This window comes from Cavia porcellus, unplaced genomic scaffold (assembly GCF_034190915.1).
Source record: "Cavia porcellus strain 051 isolate PalLab524CR breed Dunkin Hartley unplaced genomic scaffold, mCavPor4.1 scaffold_16, whole genome shotgun sequence".
NCBI lineage: Eukaryota > Metazoa > Chordata > Mammalia > Rodentia > Caviidae > Cavia > Cavia porcellus.
In genome coordinates, this window is record NW_026947499.1 from 16355729 (window position 1) to 16377112 (window position 21384).

Consider the following 21384-nt stretch of genomic DNA (forward strand, 5'->3'; position numbering starts at 1 on the left):
TGCCCACAGCACACCCAACAAAATAGTAACTTCACAGCATTATCTAACATCACGCCTGTGTTCAATGTTTTCAGGTTGTCTCAAAAAAGTCCATTTACACTTGGTTTGTTTAAATCAGTATCGACCAAGGTCCACACACTGATTTGTTTGACGTATCTCTTTTAACTTATAACAATTCCCCTCTGGGTAAGGGGGACAGTTACAGGGATTAAACCCATGGCCTTTGTACCAAGCATCACCCCCCAGGCCTTTTTTCTTTCATTTTTTTCTCTTTTCCTTATTTCTTTTATTTTGAAGCAGGGTTTCAATAAGTGACTAAGTTGTTCAGTCTGAGCTTAAAGTTGTGGTCCTCCAGCTTATTTATTGGCTTAAAACACAGAGTCATGCAGCTTCACAAAATTTCCTTCCTTCTGGCTTTATGGCATCATTTAACACATTTCTCTGTTCTCTGTTTCCTGTTTCCTGCAGATAGGCAGATAAACCCAGCACCTTCTGGAACAAATGCAATTCTTTTGGCTTTAATACTGCCCTGGATGTATCAAATGGCATTAGGAAATACACAATGTCTGCCTGCTTTGCTTCCTGTGATGTTAAGAATGATCCATGGGTTCCAATGATATCAGCCTGATTCCTCTACCATGAAGCTCCCTCAAACCTTCCAGCTAACAGTCTCAGGAATCATGATGATCACGGCCCACAGCCATTATTTCATGAAGGGCTGAAAAACGGTGGTTTTCTAATTTCACCTTTCCTTCTACATTTGTTAGTACATCAACAAGTTGGTTACTCTACCATAACATTCCAACAAGAATGCAGGATTAATGGTTAGTTCTTTCCCTGTATTTAGCAACGTTCAGGGTAACAAATTGGTGCCTTAGCAACCTCTAGAAATGACCAATGATATTTCTCTTTCAATATCATTATGAACCTGTTAATTTTTATGCATTTGCTGTGTTTTAAATTGTTTCCTCTTAGGTCAGTGGATGCCCCTCAGTCAGACATTCTTACCAGAAAAAAGTCTCAGAATCAATGTGAGCCTTTGTTCCTACGAGCATTAAGAAGTATCAAACCAACTCACTCCTTTCGGAGGAAACAAAGAGATAAATCTAGAATGTGTGGATTATTCTTAAGGGCAAGGACCTAGCTTCTTCACCAAGTCAATAGCAAGAATATCTATCTGAATGTTCAGATTATTTTCTCTTTTTTTTTTTTAGAAGATCTTGCCGTGGTGCCCAGCCTGCTCTCAAACTCCTTCACTCAAAGGACCCTCCTGCCTTGAGCTTTTGCAAGTTTTAAGATTACAGACACACTACACATCCAGTTCTGAGAATTTTTTGACTTGAAAAAAATTTAAGCCTGTCTCCTCAACTGAGCATATTCCGAGACACAAAGGATTTTAAATCTCCTTGTTGGAGTACCAGCAAGATGAAGAGAAGGATTTCTCATACACTACTGATAGGAATACACAATGGTACAGCCACTTTAAAAAAGTACAGCAGTCTCCTAAAGAATTAAACATACAGCTACCCCACATCATCTAGCTATTCTACTCCTAAATGTTTACTCAAGATCTATAGATACAGACATAGATATAATCTGCACAGAATGTTCCCAAGTGATTAAAAGCAACTTTACTTCAGGTAGCCATTTTGGGAAACAAATATCAAGAAGACTAAAACAAATTGTGATATATCCATGCAATGGGATTCCAACTCAGCAATAAAAAGAAATTAACTGATGCATGCTACAGCATAGATGAATCTCAAAATAATATTGTATGAATGAAGCCAGAAAAAAATAAGTACAGATTGTATAACTCAATGTATATAAAGATTGGAAAACACAAGCTTGCCAGGCATAATGGCACACACCTGGAGTCCTACCTACTCAGGAGGCTATCGCGGGAGAATCACTTGAGCACGAAGTTTGAGACCAGCCTGGTAACACAGCAAAAAAAACCTGACACTGACAGGAAGCAGAACAGCTGTGGCCTGGGGACAAAAAAAGGGTTATGAAGAAGCAGAGGGAAAATTTACAAAGGAACATGAGGAAACTGTCAGGGCTGCTGCACATGTCCATCAGCTTGAGTCTGATGGTTTCAGCTACATGACAGGTCAAAGTTGATTAAACTACACACTTAAAATACCTAGGGGTTTATTGTATGTCTGCTTCTCCTCAATAAAGCTGTTCCAGCTGCTGGGAGGCAAATATTATATGCTCAATCTTTTCCTAGTCTAAGGAGCTTCTATCCTATAAGGTAGAAGTATTGGATAAGCAAATCTAGTCTCACCCTTTGACTCCCTCCTGCCAGACGGGAGGACGAACACACTGGACTCATTAGAGCTCAGCACTCACCACCCACATTTTACTAGAGGATAGCACAAGGGTGCCTTGCAATAAGACCCAAGCTTTATAGCCTCACTGCTTACATCCAGAATGGTTGGCTCTTAGCTCACCGACAGCTCTTAACCTCCTGATTCCCAGCAGCCTTGTGCAGGGTCTGCCTATCTATGAGGGAAAGCACACCATTCTTCTCTGTTTCAACAGGATGGACAGAGTTCCCACAGCCTTCCACTGAAGATTACTGAGCACCTGTCTTGCTTAGAGCTAAGTGGATAGTCTGGTGCCTATCTGGCTATCAGTTCTTTGCATCTGTCCTTTATAAGGCGGATCCCAAACTGCCAGTGCTGGAGATGAATGCTGGAGATGAATGTTTCATTACCATTTATTTTCTCTAAAGTGAGACAGTAGAAACCATTTCCAGACTCTCAGTCATGAGCCACCTGTGCCTCCTACTCTTTGTCCTTACGCTTTCATCTCGTGTGACTCCTGCCAACCATTCCCTCTGGTTCTATCCAACTTTCACCCCCAGAAAATGAGCATAAATGCAATCACCACACTTCATAGAATTGATTAGGAAGTTGGCTGCTGAATGGAGTCCCAGATGTTTAATAGCATTTTCAATCTTTGGCCAAATCAGTTCTATGTTTGCTTACTTATGAAAGGTTTCTCCACAAATGAGAATTTAAGGGTGAAGGACCCTGATTTATGGGCTCTTTAAGAAACCTGTTTCCCACTCTTCTTCGTCCTCCAGAAAGGCATTACTTTATCGCATTTAGAATTGACTTACCTAAGTGGGACAGGGAAGCACATCCTTGTGCTTACGGACCCTATATGAAAGTTACCAGCACACATGTTGAAGGGATGTTGTCACCAGGGTACAAGGAGTTTCATCTATGGGAAACCCAATAGTGAAATACCACAAAGCTCAGTATTCAAAAACATTTAGTCTTTTCTAAACTAAGCCACCTTGAGTTTTTTTTCATGAACAAAAGCTCTTGAAACTTTATATTCTCCTTTTCTTGCTTTGGCCACCAGGAAGCTGAGGCCCAAACTGTTCTCCATCTCGCAACCTAACAGACATTTCTTTGTGTTTGTTTTTAACCTTGACTTTATTTTCCCACTCAGATAGTTCCTTCACCCAGATTTGTACATCCCTAATATTACAGATATTTATCTTATTAATACTGCAATTATCTCTAGAACAAGCTACCCCAATGTATCTTGGAATAAACTCAAATACATTTTAAACATCTCTGGTGGTAGCCTCTAAATTCAAACTAGAGGAGAAAAATCCTATAATCTTAATTCATAGCATTTAGTTCTTTTTAGCCTATTTTTTCCTCTTAATAACTTACCCTTTAAACACACAACAGCCCTCAAGAGATACATAAATATTCCCCTGCAGTCCCTTGAGAGACTTTAAGAGTTACTGAATATATCTCTTCATTATTCCTTTTTTATGTTCTGCCAGGTGGTGCCCACATGTTCCTGGTCCAGTAGGCTGAATTTCTGCCATCACTACTATAACATCCCCCTGCTGCCTATCCTCTTCATCTCCCAAGCTGATATCCTAGACAGACTCAGTTCCTCTTCCTCGCTTCCTTCTGTCTGTAAACTGACTGGATATCTGACAGGGAGACACATTTCAGGCTCAACCAAATCAATCTGGGAAGTACATCATCATCCTCCCCAAACTAGCTTAGAAAATAAACTTGGCCAGATACCTGTTGAAACAGCAAGCACCCCAAAACAAGCAGACCTTACAAAAGCCCAAAACAAATGAATAAACATACACACAAAATGTACAAGCTATTAAAATAATACTACTCTGTAGGCACACACTAAAATAAATAAGCAGAATATTAATATTTAAACCATACAGGCCTTCATTTGTCTGGAAGAGGGACACATCATGAGAAATCTTTACCAAAATCTTTACCAAATGGTAGATCCAAAGGATAAACATGGTAAGATCTTACAAAGACTTTTTCCTCATTTTCTCCAAAAATATAGGGGAAAAAATCCTCCAATAAAAAATCCTAAACCCTTGACAAGCAGCATACAAAGGTTGTTAAGAGTAGACGTTCTGCTAGATGAGCATGGGATACCCTGGAAAGTCATACAAGAAACTTGACAAGAGTTCACTTTAGAAGGAGCGACTGGGAACGGTAGGAGACGTTTTCACTATATAGTCTTTTGTCACTCAAATTTTTTACCATGGACTATACTGCTTTTTCAAATAAATACGACCAAAAGCAACTTGAAGTCAAGGAGATCTGAGTTCAATTTGAAGTACTAGCTCTATGCTAAGTGGCTCATCTGGTCAGGCTCAGTATCCTCATGTGTGTTGTGGGACACAGGACACAACTCACAGGGGCTTGGGAGGAGTAAACAGGGCAATAACATGCATGCATGAGTTGCAGAGCCCTAGCACATGATAGGGATGTCAATATAATACATGCATAAAAAACATTATAAAGAACATTTGCTCTATCCTTAATTAACAGTGAATATGAAGCAGTAGTAAGTAGGATGACAGGAGATATGAAAATGCCTTTTTACTATCAAAGATAGAGAGCAGGTTAAACCATCATCTTGAAGGATATGATGGATATAAAGTCTATCTGAGAGGAAAGCTTTAAATTCCTCAAAATTAAAATATCAAATCCAATAATTCTAGGCAGTTCCACTACCCATGGGAGTCCTCAGCCAAAAAGCAGCTTCCTCTTACCCAAGTCCAGAAGACAAAGTAAGGAAGACACACAAAGATAAGTAAGAAACTCTAATACTGACAGATCTAATTTTCTTCTCCTATATGTCTTGGTAAACCCTAATATGTACAGGATCACCAGGTGATCTTTCTAAAATGCAGCTTCTGACTTAGCAGGACTGAGTCTTTGCTTCTCTAACCAGCTTCCAGGTGACACCTTGCTAACAGAACATGGACCATACTGTGAGTAGGAAGGTTCCACCAATCCCAGGCAACAGTACTGCTGTTTATTAGTAATGGCAATCTTGAGGTGCTCAGATTACTGGAATATTCTCTCTCCTGGTAACAACCCAGCCAATACTTCTAAATCAACCATTCTTAACTGGGGGAAAGTTTGCTCCCCACTCTCAGGAGACACTGGGCAATATTTAGAGACATTTTTGGTTGTCACAGCTGCAGAAGGAGGGGGCTACTTACACCTGGGGGTAAAGGCCAGGATGCTGCTAAGCTTCCTGTAAACCATACGACAGCCTCTACAACAAAAAATTAGCCAGTGTCAACAGTGCCAGAATCAAGAGACCCCATCCGCCAACCCCAAAAAAAGACATATCCAGAGCCTTCTCGATTCATCTTCAGATTGTAAATCCTGACTCCAGAAGTGGGCCATCAACCCAACACTGACCTTCCCCAGTCCACATCTGAGACATACAGTGAATAACAAGTCAGCAGAATGCTGTGTGTGGGGAAGGGGGTTACCAGGTCACTGCCTATGGTCTATGTTTTCCTTAAAATCAAGCATATGTGGTTCAGTATCCCACTGGGGAATCTACAAGCATGAAACTTCATACCTTTTGAGGGCCAGAGCTGTTTAACAGTATCACAGCTCTGTTCAAGCCAAAGATTCATTAAGATCTTAGACTCTAAGCTCCATAAAGGCAGAAACACATGCCAATTCAGTTTAAGAGGACTACAACAACCAACACAGCACTTATCACACAGAAGATGCTCAAATACCTGAATGAATTTTGAAGGTTCAAAAATTATTGCAATTCCAAACATTTTACAACAGATCACAGAGATTAACCTATACTCTAGTATGACATGGCTTACTCTTTTGCCAGCATTATGAACAATATTCATAATAACAATTACTTATGCTATGGTACACATGGTACTGTAGAAAAAGCAAAGGTTTTGAGTTAGACAGACTTGGACCCAAATTCAGACCCTCTCACTCACTTGCTATATGACCTTGGACAAGTTATCACATTACCCACAGAATTATGATAGGTATAACAGTCCTTACATTTGACAGAATTGCTTCGAAGTAATAAAGTGTGATATACTTCAATACCTAATGCGGGCACCAAATAGGTGTTCCCTAAACAGTATTCCTTTTCATGCTAGAGGAATTAAAATCCAAGGAGTCACATGTTATCTGCAAAGATATTTAAGAATGGAACCCAAATCAATTACCAGTTACGCCCCCACACACCAAAAAAAGAAGAAAACAAAATGGGACCCAGGGCTAGATGAATTATTATGACTTAACTCAAAGGCTGTCATTCCTCAAGTTTTAAGAAACCAGAAAATTCTGTACTTGAATTTTCACTGTGGCCATTCAAGGTAAGAAATAAAGATCAGCAACAACAGAAATAGAGACACCTGTCCGGAAGGGGAGTATTTCAGTGTGCCATCAGCATGGAATCACTACTGAGTCACTATAGATCAAAATAAAATGTACCCTCCAATAATAAATGCTAATGACCTAAAAAATCTGAATAATTTGGCAAGAATTGTCTTCTTGGAAACAGTGAGAGGAGGAGGACTCAAAAGGAAAAACTTATGTCACGAGAAACAGCCATAAATGTTTCAGGAAATAAGCTACCATCACCCCTTCCACTATGTCTTTCTCACTGTTGAGACATGGCAGTCTTGGATGAAAGATCATGTGTGCCAGTTCCACTGACATCACATCTCTTTGGAGAAACACATTTCAAAAGTGTGATTAAAGAGATCACCAGGCAACAAAACCTTCCCACTGGCAGAAGTAGGTTCAATAAGGCAGGAATAACCCCTAAAGACAGGAAAGAAGAGCTCCGATTGGCTTCAGCTTTCCAAAAGTCCAGGAAATCAGGCAGCATACAACCAGCATCCTACCCAGCATCTGAAACATCAATGGAATTACACAGCCTGGGGCAGTTAGTATGCTCAAAAGGCTCCCTACTGAAACTTGGAGAGAAGCCTTGAAATAATGATAATAATAAGCAGCTGAAAACACAACCTTGCACGAGGCAGAGGATGAAACGTCAGAGTAATGGGTGCCTGATGACCCACAAATGTGACAGTAACTCATCACATAGGTTTTGCCATGCTGGGAGCATAAGCATCCCTCCACTGGATCAGATCCCTGATTCACATGGTACTGCCCACAGCAAGAAGGGACAGGACCCAGGAGATGGCAGATGCTCTGCCTGACCTCTGTGTCAAAGACAAGGCAAGCCCCAGGTTCTCTCAGTAGCCACTCCCAGTTCTGTCATTCAAAACTTTGCCTACACTCTCCTTAAATTGCATTTATATATCCTGCCAGGACCACCTCTTGCGATAATGAGTTTTTGAAGATTATTACCTGCTGTGTTAAGCAGTACTTCCTTTCATTGGTTACAACAAGAAAAAGAAGAATTAGGGGTAAAACAGCAGAGAGGTTAATGTTGCTTTCATCAAAGGATAATCTCATGTTGAAGTAAGCAGAAATATTCAACAGCCAGGAACTACAAGGTTTTCAAGCAGAAACCATGAACTTGGGAACTTAATGATCAAGTGTTTTGGCTGATGAAAGTCACTTGATGTGCATTTATAAAAAGCAGAACTGGACAAAGGCACAATTTATGTTAGCGTTACCTACTTAGAAAACAGCTCAAAGAACAAGGAGTTCAGCAATGTTTTCAATCACTAAACCCTGAGCTGACTGCAAATGGGCAGGATAAAACAGGAAAATCTGTTAGAAAACACTAAAGTTAATACCCTACTGTATAATGAGCAATGCTGCATAACCACCAAGAAAAGCACTGGCCGTCTTCAACGGCATGAAGATCCCAGCCACTCCCTTGTCTGAGCTGCACTACAGATCTAAGCTAAGACTAGTCCCATCAATAAAAACACCCGAATTATCATGTGGTAGCCCAGACTGATTCCTGGAAAGGGACATGATTTGGAAAACTCAGAAAATCTAAACAAAATCTGAAGTTTAGTTAATAGTAATATAAAAATAATAATCTTAGTTTTGACAAATATGACACTATTATGTAAGAAGTGAACAGTAGGGGCAACTAAAGAAATGTATATGGAGACTTATACTCTCTTTGCAACTTTTCTATAAACTTAATATCCCAAAATAAAAAATATATTAAAATTAAAATATTTTTGAAGTAAATATATTTTTTCTGAGTCTCCATAGCCATTAATTACACTGGCAGTCAATAAAAAACCATCAGAGTTTTTAAGAATCAAGATTTATTTGGGTGAAAACTTTCTGACATATATGGGGAGAGGTGTGAAACCCCATGTTAATGATAAGGAAAAAAGTAAGTAGGTATTGTTAGGATAAGGAAAAATTAAGCAGATATGCATGGTGAATCAACTATGAAGACAAGGTATATGAATAACCTCTATTGTGACCCATATGTTATCTCATTCCAAAAATAACCACAGCCTTTCAAAACAAAGACCGTGGGCTGTGGGGTATAGCACAATAGTAGAGTAAGAGCTTAGTATGTACCTAAAGGCTCTGGATTCAATCCTTGGCACTAAAATAACAAAAAGTTAAAACAAAACAAAGCAAAACACAGATAAGCCTCATGATAGACAACATGAACCACATGCAACACAGACAGGCTTCCTCTGCAGGCATTATACAACTAAAAAAAAAAGTTATACACTAAGTAAGCCTAAAAACTATAAATACCCCAAAAGGAAAAGACCAAATTAAAATCTGGGAATTCTGACACACAGTGAGGTCCCCATATCCATGGGTTTGACATCATCAGAGTTAATCACCTGAAGGTCAAAACCACTAAAAAAGAAAAAGAAAAAACTACTTCTTTACTGAATATTTATATGGACATTTTTTCATGGTCATTACTTTCCAGACAGTACAGTATAACAACTATTTATATAGTACTTACATCATATCAGGCATTGTAAGTAATCCACAAGTGATTTAAAGTATATGGGGATGTGTATAAGTTGTAAGGATGAATAAATATATGAGGATGTGTGTAAGTTTTATGTAAACAGGGACTTCGGTACCCTCAGGTTTTTATATCCATGAGATGTGGTGGAATCAATTCCCATCAGATACCAAGGGAAAATACTAATTACCAAAACAACACTAAAGTTTACAAAAACACAAAATAATGTTACTCCAATAATTAATCACTATTCACTGACTTACTTAAGTGGAGATATGCTACTAGGTATAATCAGCTGTTCACACATAAAAAAATTAATTGCTTATTCAAGAAGATAAGAGATAAAATGGCAAGAGAAAAAGATTAAGTACTTGAACAGCATCAACAAGAAATCCACCAAATATTTCTCAAACTATAAAATGAAAAATGCACTGAAAATATACTGCTAATCACAAAGTCTCAACCTTGTAGATCTGGATAGAGGAGTACTGACTAAAGACTACATATATTAACAGTTTCCAGATGTTATGGTTTAAATCTTTAATGTCACCGAAAGCCCATGGACTGAAGGTTTGTTTATCAGTCAGCAGTGCTATTGGGAGGTGGGGAAACCCTTAAGAGGTGGAGCCCAGAAGGAAGTGAGGTCGTTCAGGGTGTGCTCTTGAAGGAATACAGGGACTCAAAGTCCTTTCTATCTCCCTTTCTACATCTTGACCACCATGAAATGAGCAGACCGTCTCTTCCACACGCTCCTGCCACCATGTACTGTGCCAACACAGGCCCAAAGCAACATGGCCAAGTGACCGTAGACGGAAGCCTCCAAAACCGTGAGCCCACAAACATTTTCTTCTTCTTTCAGGTTGGTTTTCTCAGGTATTTTGTCACAGCAACAGAAAGGTAACATACAGAAGGGGAAAAAAAGATTTCCAAGAAAGATTTAAAGAAATCATCAAAACAGCCTTTAAGTGGATAATAGTGGAGCTAAACTATGCTTGTGTTTCAGTTGGAGGTACAAGAGGTTATACAAGCTGAAATCCCTCACCCAAAATGCTTGGAACATTAGTATTTTGGATTTCAGATTTTTTTTCAGTTTGGAATATTTGCATCTATATAATGAGATATCTTGGGGATGGAACCCACATGGAAACACCAAATTCATTTATATTTTATGTACACTTCATACACATAGTCAGATGATAATGTTATACAATACTTTTAGTGCATCTGAGTTTTTTGGTTTGTGGTTTTGTGGTACTGGGGATTGAATGTAGGGCCTCACACATATTAGGCAAATGCTCTACCATAGGCTACATCCCCAGCCCAGTGCACCTGTGTTTTGAATGTGATCCTTTACAAGGTCAGATGTGGAATTTTCCAAATTGTGGCATCATGCTAACACTCAAAAAATTTCAGATTTTGGAGCATTTTGGATTTTTGGATTAGGGAAGCTCAACCTGCAATTACAACAGAGCTCTAATTAGAAGCCTGGTTTTGACAACTAAAATCAGATTCCATTTCCCCACCTCCCGTCATCACCAAAAATAAAACACTCAAACAGGCCAACAGCTTTGCTGCCGGCTGTAATCTATGCTGATCTTTGGGTCAGGCGATTAGATCATATTCAGTCAGCAACACATATAAGAATAACAAAAAATATTTTAGAAAAATCATCTGTTTGCAGAAACCAAGCTTTTCAGTTTCTACTGACAATACATCAGTTCTTTTTTAATGAATTAATTCAGTTTGCACTGATTATAAAGTATGAATGAATCCACTGTACATAAATATTTTTGTACATATACATTATAGATTTTACATGTTCATAAGACAAATATTAGAGAAGGAAATAAAAGAACACAGCAAAGTGTTTATGGTTTCATCATAGGATTGACCATTAGCAGAGCACTCTGGGCATGTTGCCTAGTTTTGGAACTTTTTTCCTAAACTGTAAATGAAATAACTAAATTCATGTTTCCTCGAGAAGAAAACTGTCAAACTAAGGAACAACCTCTGGACTCTATCAATCTGTGCCTCCAACTCACTCCAAAATAATATGTTAAAGGCCACAGAAACACAATGTTTGATAAATGACCCAGTTCTATGCACACAATTTTTTTTTTCTAGTACCGGGGATCAAACTCGCGACCTCACGTTTGCCAGGCAGGCGCTTATTATGCACACAATTTTAAAGCAAAATTATTACTCAAAGACAGTTACCTTTTCTACTCCTGTATATAATTAAAACCTTTATATATGCAACTTATACTACATTCCTTGGACCAGAGTATTTCCAGAACACTAAAATATATCTCAGTCCCAACACCCAAATTGAAAGAATATGTCCTACTTACAGTTACGAATGTCATTCCAGTCTGTCTTAGAGAAAAAAGGATGGCAGCAAAGGCCCTCAAATTTCAATCTCTCTCTCTGGCCACACAACAAACTTTGAATCAGATCAAGGTATTCACTGCTAACTTTTGGGTCATCTGGAAATTTCAAAAACCGCTGTTCCAAAAAAACATAATAATTATTTCCTTAGTAGTGATTCAGTTTCTCATATCCCAAAGTTAAGAAAGTATTTCTCGTATATGCAAGCCTTTTTACCCCCCTTTCTAACAAAGAAAGAAGTCCCATGCCCCTCTTAACTTTGGACCAAAAGCATGTTCCCAAAATAAGTGGCTTGTTCACATCAATAGACCTAGCTCCTTTGTAGGGGTTCAGTATCCTTCGTGGCTTGACCTCTGCTTCTCTCTCCCATCTCACTTTGCAAGCTCCTCATCTCTCTCTTTGCTGTCCAACAATAATGAGCTATTTAAAACTCCCTGAACACACCACGCTGTTCTTTCAATCTAGAACTCCTTCCCCACCTACGAGCCTTCCCTGGCTACCTTTCCTGCCCTGCTTCCCTCTTCTCCATGTTTCTCTCTGAACCTATTTTTGCACTCACATAATGCACCGTGGTTTCTGAGTGATGACGGGGAAAGAAAGCAGCCAGGGCCTCCTTTTTGCTCATCACTGTTAACCTAGTACTATACCTAACAGACAAAGCCTGCTACACTTCACTCATAATTAAATTATTCAATGAGCAAGGTAACATGAAGGAAACAAAGCAACCCCAAGAGTCATCTAAGGAGAAACTTCGACTCAAGAGGAGACTCAAGAACAACACACGTTACATTAAAAAATACGTATTGGGCTGGGGATTTAGCTCAGCAGCATAAGCGCCTGCCTTGCAAGCAGGCAGTTATGAGTTCGATCCCCAGTACTGATAAAAAGGAAAAAGACAAAAAAAAAAAAAAATATATATATATATATATATGTATTAATTAACCATTCCAGGGAGAAGAAACAAATTTTCTTTCTCCTTTTGGTTTTTACTTTTCTTTTCCTTTTTTTCTTTTTTTTAAGACAGGGTTTGCTATTAGTTTAGGCTGTCCTTGAATTCATGGTGATCCTCCTGCCTTAGGCTCCCCAGTGCTGGGATTGTAAGCATATGCCACCATACGGAGCTCGCTTTTTCCTTTTGGAAACTTAAAAAAAATACATACGTATCTATATACACACACACTTACTACATCTTTAAGAAATGGGCTTAGGGGCTGGGGATTTAGCTCAGCGGCATAAGCGCCTGCCTTGCAAGCAGGCAGTTGTGAGTTCGATCCCCGGTACTGATAAAAAGGAAAAAGACAAAAAAAAAAAAAAAAAGAAATGGGCTTAGTATAGTCAAAAGTATAGTCATCAGAAAATCATTTTTTGTTTTGTTTTGTTTCATTTAGTTTAGTTTTTTGTACTGCCAGGGAGGGAACCCAGGGTTTCTCATATATTAGGCAAATACTCTATCACTGAGCTACCACCTTGACCCAGAAAATAATTGTAATATTATTTTATGTATATTATCATATTTTTAATTCATTTCTTCATTCATTTTATTATCATATTTAACAATGCTAAGAAGCACTATAAAATCAAGAGCCTAAACCTCAATGTCAGATTGTGTTATTTTGGACAAGTTTGACCTCTCTGTGCTTAACCTCCTCACCTGTAAATAAAAATAATAATAACAACAATAATAATACCACCTACTTCACAGGTTTTTGGAAGATGAACTAAACTAGTGAACTATATTTCATCAGGCCTAGGATTCACAGTTATGCACATTTAACAGCAGAGAAATCAAGATGCATTTTATAATCAATAAACATGTAGATTAATTGGCAGCAGTCCTTCAGTGGCACATAAAATAATGATGCAATCTTACAATTACTGGCAGCTGAGATTCAATGAACTATAATTAGCAAAGCATTTAGGGCAGCTTTTGGCACGCAATGAGTGCCATACTGTTTTACACAGAAATGTTCCGTCACACAATTTTAAAATGACATTTCTCAATCGTACTTCAAAATCTAGTGACCCTTTACCTGGAAATTCATGATGTTATTGAAGGTCCTAGCAGAGGTTCCCTCCGTGAACGGGGTTCTACCATAAACCATTTCATAAGCAATCACTCCCACTGACCACCAGTCACAGTCGAGGCCATAGGTGCCTTTCCCGTCCCCATTCATTACGGTCAGCACTTCGGGAGCCATGTAATCTGGGGTTCCAATTGGGAGCTTGGCATTCACCTAGAAACCCATAAATAAAGCGAATACAGCAAACTTTCAATTATCCTCAAGTAGATTGCCAACAGCGACATCAGACACAGGCTGATTTGCCACTGATTACTATTCTCCCAGGCACTTAAATCCTCTGTCAAGTGGCATATATCATGAAATGCAAATACCTTACTAATTTTTTTTTAAAAAGTGCATCATACAATCCAAAGGCAAAGGCCTAAGATTTGCTGATGACATGCATGCACCCTTTGGTTTTTATACAAATGAGAATTTGGTACATAGTTAGAATGAGAGATGTGTTCCCTGATACAAGTTACTCATGTAGTAGAACTTCCGTTACTTATGAAAAAAGCAAAATGATCATGAACCCCACAGATCAATCTATAAGATCAACCTGTTACTGAAAAACAGCAGCCAGCTGGCAATTCCATCACCCGAAAGCATGTGGCACATCAAGTTTTTAAAAACTGGAAAACTCCTTTTGAAATCCACATTTCATCGTGCCCACCTGCAAGGCACAATGAGAAAAATAACCTCCTTCCAGGGCCAAGTTTAATGAGCTCATTTTCCTCACCCCTGACTCCTGAGCTCATGATCCCTTGCAACTGTTCAGAAACCTGAGGCTCCCACTGGAGTACTGACCACAGCAAAGAGAAGTTAGGACAGTGTAGGACTATAAAGCTAATGTATTCCACAGGAAAGCATATCCTTTTCTCTTCTGTCTCTCCTAAAAATTCGTCCTTCTACCTCTCAGTGTTTAGATGTTGTTTCTTAAAATAATGCTAACAAAAGAACTAGGTTTTCTGTCACTGATTCTGTCTTCTTGTTAGGGAACTCAGTAAGTGGACAACCCCCTTGGACTTCAAAAATATTTTGTTTTGTAATATTGAACTTAGGGCCTCACACATGCTAGGCAAGCACTCTATCACTGACCAGCTCCCTGATACCTTTATTTTAGGACAGGGTGTTGCTGAGTTGCCCAGGCTGGCCTCATATTGAAGATCCTCGTAACTCAGCCTCCTGAGTAGCTGGGATTACAAGCATGTACCACCTCACCCAACTTCAATAAGTTTTACTGATCCATAGTTTGAAATGTAAGGATCTACTATCTAACGTTTCTTCCCAACAAAATAAGCCCTGAATTCAGTTATATACTGTACTGCGTAGTTTTCCCATAACCCACATCATAGATGGGGTTCTCATCAATTAGAAGTTCAGTGATACAAAAGAATCTCACTTCATTGAAGGGTGTTAAGTGACCTTATTGAGCCCAGAAATTTGAAGGGTCTGACCACATACCTTTAAGGTTGGACTTCACAGCAAAAAAGTAAATTTGCTTTGCTTTAATTGGGTACTAAAAGAAAAGGATACTATGAGATCTCCTCTTCCCAATGAAGAAGCTGGCTGAAACCCTTCCATTCTCTAACTTTAAGCTTGTCTGTTCCTCTACCCAAGGTCCTCCTTACTATGGGATATAAGATTTCTAATAATTCTCCCATCCCGTCACTCTTGTTATTTACATATGTACATGTCGATGTGTATATATAAGGTACGAACCAATGTTCCTAAAATTCTCCCATTCCTTCTCTTTTCACCCTCTTCCTCAGGGCCACACTCTGGTGTAGGTGTTCCTCACCCTCAATCCACGAAGCAGTGTGATGCTACTCTTTCTGAGAGCCAGTGACCGGCCATTATTCTAGGCAACAGAATTTCCATTATTGGCCCCTAAACGGGAAAGCTGCACAGTCACATCATGCCAGAAAGCCACAGACAGCCCTGTTCTGAAGGACAAAAGTGAGAGCAAAGGGGAAAATATTTGGTCAAGACAGAACCATGAGTGATTTAAGCTTGAGAAACTGAAAGAAGCTTAAGTCAAAAGGACACCTTCATGTCAGGAAGTCTGGGTTTAATGTACATGTAAATGTTCATAAGCTCAGTAAGGGATGAGGATTAAACTATAGAGGCTTAGAACAAACCACAGTACTGACAATGAGCAATACAGATCCTTTAATAACAAAACAAGAAAAACTGTAAAATTTGGTTTAGCTAAATAATATCACTGTATTGCTAATTAATCACTTACCCTTATTGATTAAATGCCTAATTATGTTGCAAGGATAAAACTACCCCACTGTCAAATACGTACCATTTGCATTGGCTTGATTTTATTTCTACATAGACTGTTCTGGAATATTTACTTCTCATTGTTTGCAGTTGACAGGACATAGTCACTTGTTCACATCTACAGGTGAACTTGACTGAGCCATTTAACAGGGTGTCTCAGTATAAATTGTCAATGCCTCATTTTCAAACTAATGATTAGACCTATCAGAGTCAGATAACTCCCCAACTATTCTTTCCCTATCATAGATATGTAACCATATACACCAATGTCCAATAATTTTCTGAATTTCTAAGTGTCATTATTAATTTGCACTAGAAAGCTATGAGGGAAATAATAGCCACTGGCTTGCGGTCTGTATAACATTTACTACAGCGCTTATTAACAATTAACAAAAGCTTTTAACAACTACCAAGTTCTCAGTAATCACTGACCTCCAGGTACATCAAACCTGTTGGGCATATAATCTTACATGACCTGATAAGGAGTGTACAACATGTTTTCACTCTCCTCTGATGGCAATTCAGCCAGCTAATCCAAGTGAGAAGTTAAAATTGAACACGTATTAGCAGCCCCACCTGTCTGCAGCACTGACAGGGCCCCCTGATTAATTTCCACTCCACTTGGCAGGAAAAATAAGCCAATTCAGCAGAAGACAGTAAGATAATGTCTAGGAGACAGGAAAGCCTGCCATAATTTGGAAAATAAAGGGAAATGAAAAGAAAGCAAGGAGGAAGAAAAAGGATTAATTTAGCGGACTCTTTTACAAACAAAAAATAAACGAAGAAGAAAACAGGAAAAGCATTGTCATCTTCCTCCTGACCCTTTCCATACAACGCTAAATATAAAACTACTTGAACCTAATTTTCCCTATCTAGCTCCCTAGGGCATAAACATACACATGCAGAAGCAAAGGAAAACAATTCTCACTATGTTGTTCCCCTTTGTAGAAAAGAAATCAAGTCTTTTCATTTCTACATAAATTTGAAAGGGCCATTGATCTGTAGGGGTTTCCAACTGCTAAATGGGGTTGGTTATCACTTACCATGTTATAATGCACTTTACCTAAAATCTCCTTACAACGGGTTTCAATAGGACCAAATGAGATAGGTGGCAACTGTTAGCTGTTTGCTATTCTTTGAGATTCTAATAATGTGAAATAGGTGATCTAAGTCACACAGCAGATCCTATGGTTCCTTACTGACCAACATAAAACACTCCAAAGCTACATTTCTGAATAAGAAGTGTGAAATAAAGACCATGGACAGAGAAAAAACTCAATACATTGAGATTCACAATCATCCAAAACACATTTGGAAGTGAGTGGTAGTGAAAAGAATTGTGGATTTTTGCTTAACATATAGTAATTTCAATAAACGTAAATAATATTTTGTAGTACATATATTTTCAGGACAAAAAATATACATTGACTATTTTAGGTCTATAAAATGTTCTATTCAAAGAAAATACCTATTTAAACTTCCACCATCAAAAATAGAAAACCAAAGAAGATACACCTGTAATCCCAGCTATTCAAGAGGCTGAGGCAAGAGGATCACAAGTTCAAAGCTAGTCTAAGCAACTTAGAGAGAGACTGTCTCAACAAAAATGAAAAAGGGTTGGGATATAGCTCAATGGGAAAGTGCTTACCTAACATGTGCAAAGTCCTGGATTCAATTCCTAGCACTGAAAAAAAATTCTAATTCTACATTCACACTTGACCTAGATTGCAAATTATTGCTCTTTTATAATAAAAGGGCCTTTACATGTAAAACAACCCTCAGTATTCCTTATTTGCTTGTCACATTCTGGTCCTAAACACAGGAAGAAAGAAGCATGATATTCTCAAGTGTATGTACCGAGTGCCATATCTCCTTGACCAAAATAATCAGAGGTTCAGCCTTGAGCTGGAAATAAACCTGAGTGCCTCTCAGAGTCTTCTGCCTGGAGTAAACATTGCCATGATGAGAGGAACTTTTCAGTTTTTCAAGGCAGTGTGAGGCACAGGAAGTCAGAAACTTAACATGAGTAGGAGTCCTAACTCTACCAAGGATTCCAAAGAGAGTGACTCCAGATATGGGGATAGGGCTCTACTTTTAATTTCCATTTATTTCCCAGCACTAACCATGGACCTTGAACCTAGTTTCCTGAGTTGGCTTTCTTAGTTGCAACACATAGTTTTGGCTTTAATTACAGTAGATGCTTTTCAATCTGCTGTAAGCACTTTCAACCCAGGGTGATCTTGCTCTCCACATCCAAGGGGATACAAGGCAATCTCTGAAGTCATTTTGAGTTGCCACTAGCTGGGGTGGGATTAGAATCTAGTGGGTAGAGATTAAAGGTGCAAGTAAACATCCTATCTTACATGGGGCAGTTCCCCACAACAAGCTCTTTTATCCAGATCAAAAGAGCAATAGGTCTGAGATTAGGTCTGAGATTGTACTGTCAGACTATGCACCCTATTGTAATGGTGTTGGTGTTGGATTGGTGTTGTTGTTGTTGTTGAGGCAGGGTTTTGCTGTGTAGTTGAATTCAGGGTTTTGCTGACCTTGAATTCACTTTGCAGCCTACGCTGGCCTTGACCTCACAGCTATTCTTCTGCGTCAGCCTCCTGAGTGCTGGGATTATAGGGTTGCACTATCAGGCCTGGTTTTACTGCCAGTTTCTGTAAATGAAGTGCTTTGACCTTATACTCTGATTCCTAATGTGATAAGTTGAATAAATTATAAGAACATAAAAAAGGAACCGTGCCAAAACTGAGAAATCCTGACTTTGTACCATGGGAGTCTGTTTTTCCAAGTGCTTAAACAATAACTGATCTAAAGTAGGCCTCAGGCCTGGAGGCCAGATACTGAACTGAAGTGCAAAGAGTTCATGAAACACTAAGCCTTTTCCTAACATCAACCCAATATTCACCTTCCCTCCAAGGAAATCGAGGGTAAAGGCAATTTTACTTATTGTCCTTTATAAAAATCTTAGAGGCTGGGGATTTAGCTCAGCGGCATAAGCGCCTGCCTTGCAAGCACGCAGTCGTGAGTTCGATCCCTGGTACTGATAAAAAAAATAAATTAAAAAAAAAAAGACTTAATTCTGAAACCTGGGAAACATTTTGGAGTACAGCTTCTCTAACTTCTTAATTTGTGCATTTTAACTAGAGTCTGTATTTTCTAGAGAACAAAAAAAAGACAACCAAATTCATAAGGATTTGTCTAGGTCACCAAGTGGCTCACTTGTGAAATTAGTCTTAGAACCTAAATCAGTTTTCTTTTAGACTTATCCTTTTTTGCATAGTTGACCTCAAAATTTACATTTTAGTACACACCAACTTTATTAGAGGATTTTTAAACTAATTTCTTTTTTACTTCGGCATGCTTTTCCTAAAGTATTCTAACTCTTGATCTTAATAGCTCCTTTCCTGCCTCACTAATTATCATGTGGAATATAGCTTAATTTTTACCAAAAGTCCAAGACTTAAAAAAAATGACATTTTGAGTACTGGTTCTTGACACTTAAGGATATTTAGCTAAATGCTCTAGTGATTAATTTCCATTTTCCTGCATAGAAATTAGAGGAGTTGAGAAAAAGAAGGTTACATTTCATCAAAATATTTTAATGTAAAAATAAAATAAGACCATTTTTTATGAGATCAGAAAAATGAAGGGAAAAAAATAAATACTTTTCTTTCTTTTTAATGAAACTGTAAGAATATGCCTAAAGATGATGTATAGGGTATTAGCAGGTACTATACCTAAAAGGGTGCTAAGATCTGGGAAATAGCTTTGTGTCCCCAACCCCACCTTTATCCCCTCATGGAGTAACACAGAAGCAGATGAAGCCTCCAAAATGTTATTCACCGTTACACCCTCTATTTCCCAAACTTATGAGGACCAAACAGTATTTCTTAGTAAAACTTCTGTTTAGCTACTTTATTGCATGTTGTTACCATTTTATTTGAATTCATTTTAGCAGCTGATCCAAAATCCACTAGCTTGATATGTCCCATTCGGTCAATGAGAATATTCTCAGGCTTGATGTCTCTGTAAGCAAATCAAGACCCTGGATTAGTGTCATCTTCTCCATGCCAATCAGCAAGTCATTGCTCTCTTAGGATCTCAATTTGGCCAAGAATTTAGTTTGTTCTATACAGATTTTCCCTGTTTATAGGTATGAATGACTACCACATATTTTGCAAAACAAATTTTTAAAAACAAAGAATAAGAAGGAAAAAGAAGTAAATACATGTTACTAGGTGGAGTATGTCTGTTACACTTTACATTACAAAATTAAGACAAAAAGATGCCAAGTAATTTGCCCAAGATCAGGTGGCTAGCTAAGTGTTTATTCTCAACTTGACAACCCCTAGGCTAGCCATCATTATATTCGTACAACATTCTCAGATATACAGAAAACATCAGGTGAGTAAGGACTGGAAGAAATACCAACTAACTGAGAATTTTGTGTAACAACTGTGTAAATCACTAACAGGTTCAGTTATGCTGTGGTTTACATCTTAATGTTGCCTGGTCCCTAGAGTGACACTATTGGGGAGTGGCAGAACCTTAAAGAGTGGGGCCTAGTGGAAAGCCATCAGGTTGTTGGGGGCATGTCCTCAAAGGGCATTGTGAAACTGGCCTCTTCCACTCACTTTCTTGTTTCTTGGCCATAAAGTGAATGGTTTTGGTCTGCCACACATTTCCACCACCATGAGCTGCTTCACCACGGGCACAAATCAACCACGCACTGAAATCTCCAAAACTATGAGCCAAAATAACCCTTTTCTTTTATGTTTCTTTTCGAGTTTTTGATATAGAGATGGTAAGTTGATTAACACCAAGTACAACTCTCTGATCTTCTGTTCCTGCACGATATGTGGTTCCTTCTGCAAATCAAATTGTTTGTCTACCAGATACGCAAATGAGGCATGAAAGAGCCCCTGATGCTATTAGCTACGTTATTACATAGTAATAGATCTTACTAGCAAACCTGAGAACTTTAAAATTCTGTTTCTATTGCCCTGGTGACTAGCAAGCTAAAATGCCTGCCATTTTGGAAAGGTTACCTTCAGCCAGTTTCAGGGAAGACTGACTAAAAATCAGATAAAGCAGTATTTTGATCCTGAAATCATTCATCCACTCATTTCACAAAGGAACTCTTCCATGACACAAAATAATTCTCAGTGTGCTACTGAGAGTTTCACTTACCGATGTACATATCCCATCTGATGAACACTGTGAACAGCTAAAATCAGTTCAGCTAGGTAAAATTGAATCATATTTTCATCTAATTGGTCCTCATATCTATTCAGAAGTGACAGCAAATCCCCTCCAGGCTGATATTCCATGACCTGTAAGAATACCAAAGTTATTAGTTTTTCACACACCCAAAGAAGAGAATGCCTCACTTAGA

At 38.5% G+C, this 21384-nt stretch overlaps 1 protein-coding gene across 9 annotated transcripts in view; it reads right to left on the minus strand.

Moving 5' to 3' along the window:
- Cit (citron rho-interacting serine/threonine kinase) overlaps nucleotides 1-21384 on the minus strand; it is a 169420-nt gene that overhangs the window by 113209 nt on the left and 34827 nt on the right. For all 9 annotated transcript variants that reach the window (XM_063225749.1, XM_063225744.1, XM_063225743.1 and 6 more), the window contains exons 6-9: nucleotides 21180-21322; nucleotides 19922-20015; nucleotides 13662-13865; nucleotides 11595-11748 (exon numbers count right to left, since the gene is read on the minus strand). In XM_063225749.1, the coding sequence (XP_063081819.1) occupies nucleotides 11595-11748; nucleotides 13662-13865; nucleotides 19922-20015; nucleotides 21180-21322 (595 nt within the window). The remainder of the gene's footprint in view (nucleotides 1-11594; nucleotides 11749-13661; nucleotides 13866-19921; nucleotides 20016-21179; nucleotides 21323-21384) is intronic.